The sequence below is a fragment of the Nothobranchius furzeri genome, chromosome 3 (assembly GCF_043380555.1).
Source record: "Nothobranchius furzeri strain GRZ-AD chromosome 3, NfurGRZ-RIMD1, whole genome shotgun sequence".
Classification (NCBI taxonomy): Eukaryota; Metazoa; Chordata; class Actinopteri; order Cyprinodontiformes; family Nothobranchiidae; genus Nothobranchius; species Nothobranchius furzeri.
The window spans coordinates 88,276,067-88,286,373 of NC_091743.1; the positions used below are offsets into that span (position 1 = coordinate 88,276,067).

The following is a 10,307-nucleotide window of genomic DNA, read 5'->3' on the forward strand; positions in this document are numbered from 1 at the left end:
CTGGTAAGGGGATGAAGGACGGGCTGCCTGGTAAAATTACTTTGCTAATATTGTCGTCTTCCTCCGCTTATCCGGGTCCGGGTCGCGGGGGCAGCATCCCAACTAGGGAGCTCCAGACCGTCCTCTCCCCGGCCACCTCCACCAGCTCCTCCGGCAGGACCCCAAGGTGTTTCCGGAACCTGATTGGAGATGTAACCTCTCCAACGTGTCCTGGGTCGACCCGGGGGCCTCCTGCCGGCAGGACATGCCCGAAACACCTCCCCAGGGAGGCGTCCAGGAGGCATCCTGACCAGATGCCCAAACCACCTCAACTGGCTCCTTTCGATCCGGAGGAGCAGCGGTTCTACTCCGAGTCCCTCCAGAATGTCCGAGCTCCTCACCCTATCTCTAAGGCTGAGCCCGGCCACCCAACGGAGGAAACTCATTTCGGCCGCTTGTATCTGCGATCTCGTTCTTTCGGTCATTACCCAAAGCTCATGACCATAGGTGAGGATTGGGACGTAGATCGACCGGTAAATTGAGAGCCTGGCTTTCTGGCTCAGCTCCCTCTTCACCACGACAGATCGGCTCAGCGTCCGCATCACTGCAGACGCCGAACCAATCCGCCTGTCGATCTCCCGATCCCTCCTACCCTCACTCGTGAACAAGACCCCGAGATACTTAAACTCCTCCACTTGAGGTAGGACCTCTCCCCCGACCCGGAGTTGGCAAGCCACCCTTTTCCGGTCGAGAAAATTTGCTAATATCATTACATTTAACTATGCTAACCACTGCTTGCTCTTGATGCTGTTCTCCTACTGTCTCTGCTTCTGATTTCATCCCTGGACATTCAGAACGAGTCGCTATAATTGTTGTCTGAATAAGTTGATCATATCAGATATTGTTTCATTTCCTGTTCTCGTCATCCCCCTCTCAGTAGTTTCCTGTCTTGTGGCGTTCAACCACTTTGAGCAAGTGTCCCTAAAACATCTGTGGGTAGCATGGAACCCTCGGGCTCCCCTGCTGACCGGATGCCCCTGCATATCCTCGCTGATGTCTTCTCAGCACTTGGTCCTTCTGTCCTTATTAGATGTAGCTTAGCTTCGGCTGTCGTGCCCCATACAAGCTCCTGAAAAACCCGGCCATGACAGCCGTTTTATCTTATCGTTGCCCCATCTCTAAGCTGCCATTTTTATCTAAAGCCTTGGAGAAAACAACAAGCTGCAGCACCTTGAAGGAAGTACTGTTAAGGATGTTTTTCATTCTGGGCTCAGGCATCAGCAGCACTGAATCTGACCATCCTGAGGAGACGTTCCCTATGGCGCGGTATGGGGGCCAAAATTAAGACTACTGCCCAGCAGCAGGGGGCTATGTAAATTCTGAAGCAAACTACTGATCTGATTAATGATAAGCTGGCGCCGGTAACTGAGAGGCTGGCGCTGCTTACTGAGAAATAGCACCTTTACCGGCGTTACTACTAGGTACGCTAGGGACTAGCAGCCCTCAGCTGGTCACTGACTGGTTCACACACTCCCTCTGCTGTCTATTAGCATGGATAGGCTAGCATTAGCCTGGATGGGCTGGTGTTAGCATTGGAGAGGCTAGCCATTAACGTGCCTAGGCATGCCACTAGCTGGATTTCCTACCCCCTTGACGGACCATTAGCATGGATAGGCTAGTGTTAGCATCGGAGAGGCTAGCCATTAGCGTGACTAGGCATGCCACTAGCTGGATTTCCTACCCCCTTGACGGACCATTAGCATGGATAGGCTGGCGTTAGCATCGCAGAGGCTAGCCATTAGCATGTCTAGGCTGGCCACTAGCCGACTAGTGGCTCTCCAGCGCCAGTCTCTCAGTTACCGGCAACAGCTTATCATTAATCAGATCAGTAGTTTGCTTCGGAATTTATATAGCCCCCTGCTGCTGGGCAGTAGTCTTAATTTTGGCCCCCATACCACGCCATAGTTTTCCTTCCACTGGACTCTGGTCACTATGAGCCTCTTTCTCACTGACCCGTCTGCTGCCTTTGATACGGTCAGCCATAGCGCAGCATAGCATTAACCTATTGTATGCTTGTATACACCCTTGTATTCATTGTTAATGATGTGTTTCTCTGAATGCATTCTTGCTTTGATGTCTCTCTGTATGTTACTTTGCTGGGTTCAAATGTCACCAGTAAAGTGCTTTGTGAATAATATGATGTGGTGGACTGCTACAGAAATAAAACATGAAGCACAAAGAGAAGCCAAGAACAGATTAAATAGTAGGGATGTAAGAAAATGTCGATTATGGCAATATATCGTGATATTTTCCCCAGCGATATTATATCGATATTAAAAGCTGTGTATCAAAAAATATCGATATCGCAATATATCATGATATTTATTTCTTGCACAAATCCATCAATATTGAAAAGTCGTGTATCTAATTTTTGGAAGAATTTACATGGAAACATTTGTGTATTTTCTTTTCTTGTGGTGCAATTCAAACGCTGACCACTAGTTGGCAGCAGTGTGTAATGGGTTTTGTTTCTACCATTGAAATGTAAATCCCTCTGTTACGGTTAAACATGTTAAGTATCAGTTTGGACTGTTTATTGAATTTTCCTATAATAAATTTAGTCTAAAAAATCGCCAATATCGTCTGACTGAATGTATCGCAATATATCGTGATATACTGTATCGTCTCCCCTGTATCGTAATACGTATTTTACCGCCAGAATTTCACCAATACACATCCCTATTAAATACATATAAGAATAAACGTTTTTGGGGAGACAACTGAAAGCTGTGGAATTACGTGTTTTTCCAGCCCCAGTGTTAGCAGAGGAAAACCATCATTAGGTGTCACGTGCCTGCCAGCCATTGAGAATCTTCTGATTGAAGATGCCGAATTCGTAGCGAATGCCGTAGCCGTAGGCAGCCATCCCCAGGGAGGCCATGGAGTCCAGAAAGCAGGCTGCGGGAACAACAGGAGCAGGGCCGTGAAGTGAGGCGGTGGATGGGGGGGGGGGGGGGGGGGGCTAGAACTCACCAGCAAGACGACCCAGTCCACCGTTACCCAAACCCGCATCTTCCTCAATGTCCTGCAGCTCCTCCATGTCCAGACCCAACTGCACAACAACAGAACATGATCCCACACTCAGAGCTGTGAGCAGTCACGTAGCGCTCCTCGTTGCCTACATGCTGGACACAAGTCTCAGATCACGTTTACAAACGGTAAATGAGTGAATGTGTCTGGAATCATTCAAGCTTTTTCGTGTAAAACGTTCAGACAAAGCTCAGGAGCCAGCAGCAAACCTCCGTCTTTACCTGATAGGTGGCTTCATCACAGGCATTTTCCAGGCCCAGGTTCACCATGGTGTTCTGCAGAGTCCTGCCCATGTAGAACTCCAGGGAGAGGTAGTAGACACGCTGCAGGAGATCAGAGAAGACCAGTCAGAGCTTCCGTCAGCTGTTCGAGACTGATGGAACTTCCTGTAATACGTGGTTAAATATACAGTGGGGCAAAAAAGTATTTAGTCAGCCACCGATTGTGCAAGTTCTCCCACTTAAAATGATGACAGAGGTCAGTAATTTACATCATAGGTACACTTCAACTGTGAGAGACAGAATGTGAAAAAAATCCATGAATTCACATGGCAGGATTTTTAAAGAATTCATTTGTAAATCAGGGTGGAAAATAAGTATTTGGTCAATAACAAAAATTCAACTCACTACTTTGTAACATAACCTTTGTTGGCAATAACAGAGGTCAAACGATTACTATAGGTCTTTACCAGGTTTGCACACACAGTAGCTGGTATTTTGGCCCATTCCTCCATGCAGATCTTCTCGAGAGCAGTGATGTTTTGGGGCTGTCGCCGAGCAACACAGACTTTCAACTCCCTCCACAGATTTTCTATGGGGTTGAGGTCTGGAGACTGGCTAGGCCACTCCAGGACTTTCAAATGCTTCTTACGGAGCCACTCCTTTGTTGCCCGGGCGGTGTGTTTGAGATCATTGTCGTGTTGGAAGACCCAGCCACGTTTCATCTTCAAAGCTCTCACTGATGGAAGGAGGTTTTGGCTCAGAATCTCACGATACATGGCCCCATTCATTCTTTCCTTACCACGGATCAGTCGTCCTGTCTCCTTAGCAGAAAAACAGCCCCAAAGCATGATGTTCCCACCCCCATGCTTCACAGTAGGTATGGTGTTCTTGGGATGCAACTCAGTATTCTTCTTCCTCCAAACACGACGAGTTGAGTTCATACCAAAAAGTTCTACTTTGGTTTCATCTGACCACATGACATTCTCCCAATCCTCTGCTGTATCATCCATGTGCTCTCTGGCAAACTTCAGACGGGCCTGGACATGCACTGGCTTCAGCAGCGGAACACGTCTGGCACTGCAGGATTTGGTTCCCTGCCGTTGTAGTGTGTTACCCCCAAATTCCACTACCTCCGCTCCGGTCCGCCCCCGCCTTCCGCAGCCGCTCGCTTCCGAACTCAATTTTTACTGGTACCCGCTCTACAACGGCTCTGCTCCGGTACGGAGACCTGAGGTGCGCAAACAGGCATGCGCGGGATTTTCGAGATCTTGCAATACAGTCCGAGCAATAAACGCGGAAGTTAGATCCAAACACCCGTTGTGTGGGAGAAGCATCGGAATGAACTGTTTAATCTGCCCTTCATTTGTGTTGAGAGATCAGCAGTGTTTGGATCAACAAAGTGTGACTACTTTGATAGTGGAAACCGTATTTATGGCTTACTTTTGTGCATTTAAACTTCAGCCGCCATTGATAGTTGTTAAAAGTTGTTAAACCTGTGCAAATGAAACAAAAAACGCCTTTTGTTTATCGATTTATTGTGAAAAACGGAAATTGTGCTTGCTCCTTTTCCTGTTGGGCGGTTGTGATTTCTGTCCATTTACTGCGGAGGTGCTCTGGCGTCCGGCAAAAATAGGATAGATTCTATTTTTGCCGGACGTCGGAACAGAGGGCGGCGCACTGCGCCGCACTGCCGGAGCATGACCGCAATAGTGGAATTGCTCTGATTGACTACAACGGGACCGATTTTGCTCCGGCGTTCGTGTCGGAGCGGAGCGAAGTGGAGGTAGTGGAATTTGGGGGTTACTGATGGTGACCTTTGTTACTGTGGTCCCAGCTCTCTGCAGGTCATTCACCAGGTCCCCCCGTGTGGTTCTGGGATTCTTGCTCACTGTTCTCATGATCATTTTGACCCCAAGGGATGAGATTTTGCGTGGAGCCCCAGATCGAGGGAGATTATCAGTGGTCTTGTATGTCTTCCATTTTCTGATAATTGCTCCCACAGTTGATTTTTTCACACCAAGCTGCTTGCCTATTGTAGATTCACTCTTCCCAGTCTGGTGCAGGTCTACAATTCTTTTCCTGGTGTCCTTCGAAAGCTCTTTGGTCTTGGCCATAGTGGAGTTTGGAGTCTGACTGTTTGAGGCTGTGGACAGGTGTCTTTTATACAGATAATGAGTTCAAACAGGTGCCATTAATACAGGTAACGAGTGGAGGACAGAAAAGCTTCTTAAAGAAGACGTTACAGGTCTGTGAGAGCCAGAGATTTTCCTTGTTTGAAGTGACCAAATACTTATTTTCCACCCTGATTTACAAATAAATTCTTTAAAAATCCTGCCATGTGAATTCATGGATTTTTTTTTCACATTCTGTCTCTCACAGTTGAAGTGTACCTATGATGAAAATTACTGACCTCTGTCATCATTTTAAGTGGGAGAACTTGCACAATCGGTGGCTGACTAAATACTTTTTTGCCCCACTGTATCAGTTTTATCTAAAGTTAACACAGAACTGATGTACTGAAATCCAACAGCAGTTAGGGGGACGAGGAAAACTCAGGTATTCCCAACTATGCGCTGGCCTTCCTGGTCTCCTGTTCTAGCAGCTGAACGACGGTGGGGGTCATAGAAAGAAAAAAGAAAGCAAGGAATAAGAAAACACCTCCATTTACTGACGGAGCAAATATTTGTCCCATCTGGTTTGTACCCGGCCAGCACCGAACCTCCAGCGGAACCTTTCCAAACGATTTAATCAAACTCACTTCAGAGGCAGATTCGTCTACACTGAAGGCTGCTGGACTGTTGGCAGGTTGTAATTCTGTTCAAGTTCACTATAAAGCACCAAATCAGGACCAGAGCCATCTCAAGGACCTTCACAAGGTCCTTGAGATGGCTCTGGTCCTGATTAGGTGCTATATAACATTCCAATACAGGTCAGGTCATTAAGCCAATCAGTAAAAAGTTTCCTATATAAGGAAATCAGCAGGTTGCATCGAGTCACTGACTAGTGTCAGAGTCTTTACAGCAATCCTCATACTAAGCAAGCATGTAGCGACAGTGGAGAGGAAAACTCCCTTTTAACAGGAAGAAACCTCCAGAGGATCCTGGCTCAGTATAAGCAGCCATCCTCCACGACTCACTGGGGATGGAGAAGACAGAACACACACACACACACACACACACACACACACACACACACACACACACACACACACACACACACACACACACACACACACACACACACACACACGTAAATGGTATGGGGCCTGTATTTGTAAAGCACCTCCTTAAGGTTCTACAACCCCCCAAGGTGCTTCACAACACAATCATTCACACACCCTTTCACATGCTGGTGGTGATGAGCTACAATGTAGTCACAGCTGGCCTGGGGCGCACTGACTGAAGCAAGACTGCTGAACACTGGCACCACTGGTTCCTCTGACCACCAGCAGCGGGCAAGGCCGGTTGGACACAACGGCAGCATTCTCTGGCGGCGGCCAGGATCCAACCCGAAGCCTTACGGTTACTAGACCTGCTCCACCGCCTGAGCCACCGCCGTCCTAGCAGAGACTCTGTTTAGGAGATCAACTCTATTGTCTGAGTGAGTCTATAAACAATTCAACAGATGAACTGAGGTCAAGTACGCATCTGGTCACAAAGCTTACATGGATGGACTACAATGGACACAAACGTGTATTTGCAGAAAAACGCTGCAGGCAGGAATCAAACCGGCAACCTTTCGGTAGCAGTGCTGACCATGCAGCTAAATCCTGATTACATCAAATATGTTAAGTCAAAGTGAGCCTTTAGCTCTTAGCCAGCACAACATTAGTTTTTCTGAAGCTGCTATAACTAAAGATACTGCCAGTGGCTCATTAGGGTCACCATGGTAACCACACAGCTCCCTGACTCCAATATTAATCCCTTTAAATGTATATCTTTAATACTGCGCCTTTCTGTGACCCTTGAACCCTGTATTCCTACTATGAAGTCTACCTGAGCTCAGAGGGGGCGGGGCTTTCTCACCTGGTTTACCTGTTGCACTGTGGGAAGTTTTTGGCTCTTTTTGTCCCAGCTGTGTGACATGTCTAGAGGTTATAGCCCACTACTCCACTGCTTGGTGTTATTTTTAATTGCTGCTTTACTACAAACATAAATCCTGGTTAGTTTGTCAGTAGAGGCTCTTCTGTATGGATCCCGATCAGCTGATCGGCACAGGCCCTTTACCACGTGACCTATTTACGGGGGACGGGGTCCTATCGACGAGTGAACGCATGGAAACAATTTGATCTCCAACAGTCCTTCAAACGGCTCGTGGCCATTTTGCGATGCGGCCCTAACGGAGAGGATGGCGGGAGGCCATTACGCACGTCACGCTCCAACTACCGGTTGCGTCTCCACTCACCTCCGGTCCTCACGGCACCGGAACTCGCGGCTGTTTTGCAGCACGGGGTCAGGTGAAGGTCACACCTGACTCTCACTAACAACACGCGTCCGGGGGAAGCTGCAGCCTGACTATATATGGGTATGAAGAGAAGCAGAGGCGCGCGCCAGGACAATCAGCTGTCGATGGTGCCACTGCAGCACTCCGGCGGCGCGCACGCGCCTCTCCTGATCAGGTGTTCGTGCTGCTTACCTTCGGATCCTTCTCGTAATAATGCTGCTGAGTCCGGATCCAGCGGCCCACCAGGTGGTCCCGAACCGTGTTGGCCAGGGCGAAGTAGTAGTCCCGTTTGGTTGCAACATTCCGGTCCTTGACGAGGGTGAAGTGAAGGTGTCTGTTGAAGTTGGTCTTCAGGTCGGACACGTTTTCCACCCCGGCCAGTCCTCGGACGGAGATCTGCTTCCGCTTGTCCTGGTCCGTGAGCGGCTTGGCCATGATCAGGGTGAAGGTTGCGGCTCCTCTCCTTCCTCAGTCTTCTGTCACTACAACACGCCTACTGCCGCGGCGGAAAGGAAAACCAACGTTTCCGGCAACCTTTCAAAATAAAACACACTTGCGGACGCGTGATGTGTGCGTAGTGCGTGGAAAGAAAACGGGCTGTGAACAAGAGAAACTGCATACGTGTCATTATTCTGCTGTTTGATTCGGTAAGAGCATCTTTGTGCTCTGGTGGCGTTTTCACCAACATCACCACACTTTAAATTCATCAACATGCTCGAACACCTGCAGCCTTCATTAGTGTTGGTAAAGGCTCAAGTGTGTATGGAGAAGGACAAGAGACAGAAGACAGCTGGACAACAGTTTGTTCTGGGGACCAGTGGCGTGTCCAGATCTTTTAAAATGGGGTGGCCCAGGTGAGGCACAACTTTGTGCATGGGTGGCACCAATGGTTATGCTTTTATTGTTTTACCTCCAAGCCTTTTGTGGACAATGAAAAGCCTATTTAAAGGTAAATTAGTGTGGTGGCACCTGGGGTGGCCAATCAGATTCCAAGGGTGGCATGTGCTACCCCAGGGAACTCCCTGGACACGCCCCTGCTGGGGACTGAGCTGGAGCCTCTCATTAAAACCAGCAGGATGCTGCCAGAAATGAACAGGACAGTGTTTGGTTTAAGGAATCATGTGCCTAAAACAAGTAGTTGCAAAAAGTCCCTTTTTGTGACGTCACAATCTGGGTAATTCCTGATGAAGGTCTCTGACCGAAAGCTTGACCAATAAACTCCTGCATCGCAGATTGAAGTGTACGGATTCTTCTTTTATTTACAACCTGGGTAATTAAAATAGAACCACCTCTCACTTGCAAGAGAGCTGCTGCTAGAGGCATACCTGTTGAAGCAGGTGCGTCCAATATGCGGCCCAGGGACCTGCTGCAGTCCTCAGAGTGATTTTGCGTGGCTCTCACTAGAGTTTTTAGGATTGTGGAATGAAGTATCTCTTGGAGGCTGTTGGTATAAATTCACATTTCTTAATATTTTATGTTCATTTACTACTATATATTCAGGGTGGGTTAGGGTTAGTTTTACATTTTATTACGGTGTACGGTATAAATGGCCCACCCTGTAGTTTAGATGTTTTTGAGCAGAACAAATGAAAACTATAAAGTTTGCATTCTTAAAAAAAAAATTCTTTTTGTGGCCCATGAGAAGTTTCAACTTAATGATTTTGGCCCCCGTCTAGAAAAGTTTGGACATCCCTGCATTAAAGGAACACTCTGCAGATTTGGGTTACTTTTAGCCCTCCCTAGAGTCCATTCATAAAACTGAAACTTCTCACTATGCCGTCGTATTTTAACACCTTAATCTAACAGCTGAAATGTCTCCTCAAACTTCATTAGTTTCTACAGGAGCGGTTCATCACTAAATCAAACAACTCCGCTGTGTTCACAATCTAAAACATGCAGGAATTATGCTGGAAGCATACTCCAAAACTAGCATGTTGGCTAGCCACTTTACTATTGACTAACAGAGTTCCTAGTAAATAATGTGACTGTAGCGTGTCTGGTAACGCACATTCTAGTGGCTAGCCAACAGGAGTTGCTCAGCAGCAGCCCGGGTCCACGCGGCACACTCAGAATAGGATGGTGTGTGTGTGTGTGGGGGGGGGGGGATACAAAGATCTGAGATAGAAATAATAAAGCATCAACGACTGAGCATTTGTGACACAATGGTACGGGATGTGATCACTACCGCCTGTACGTATCTAGAAATATTAACAAACCCGAAGAAAGCTAAAACACGCACAAACAAAACATAATCAAGTTGCACTTAAAGTGCAAAAGGATGATCATTCATTGTGCATCCTTATCTGCCTCCGACCTCGTGATTCAGAAAACCCCCGACGTGGACTCTCGTTTGACTCCTATTGTGGTTGGGTGTTATTTTCTTTCTAGCCGTATGAGATGTTTCTTTGTCTTTTGAGGCTCCATCATGATAAACAAATGCTAACCAGGTATAGGGTGTCTGTCCTGAAGTCTGAACAGATTGTCGTCAAGCGTGAGACTCCAGTGGTCCGGATACTCGGGTATTCTGGCCACAGGGGGCTGAATGACTTCATTAACCCAGGAAAGGCTCATTTT

General features: G+C 47.6%; 1 protein-coding gene across 1 annotated transcript in view; it reads right to left on the reverse strand.

Moving 5' to 3' along the window:
* Window positions 1–8,397, reverse strand: part of LOC107384765 (glycogen phosphorylase, muscle form) — a 28,337-nt gene extending 19,940 nt beyond the window's left edge. Inside the window, exons 1-4 of the mRNA XM_054733712.2 lie at window positions 7,926–8,397; window positions 3,291–3,392; window positions 3,013–3,091; window positions 2,834–2,937 (exon numbers count right to left, since the gene is read on the reverse strand). Coding sequence (XP_054589687.1) covers window positions 2,834–2,937; window positions 3,013–3,091; window positions 3,291–3,392; window positions 7,926–8,168 — 528 coding nt within the window. The 5' untranslated portion in view covers window positions 8,169–8,397. The remainder of the gene's footprint in view (window positions 1–2,833; window positions 2,938–3,012; window positions 3,092–3,290; window positions 3,393–7,925) is intronic.
* Window positions 8,398–10,307: the final 1,910 nt, after the last annotated feature.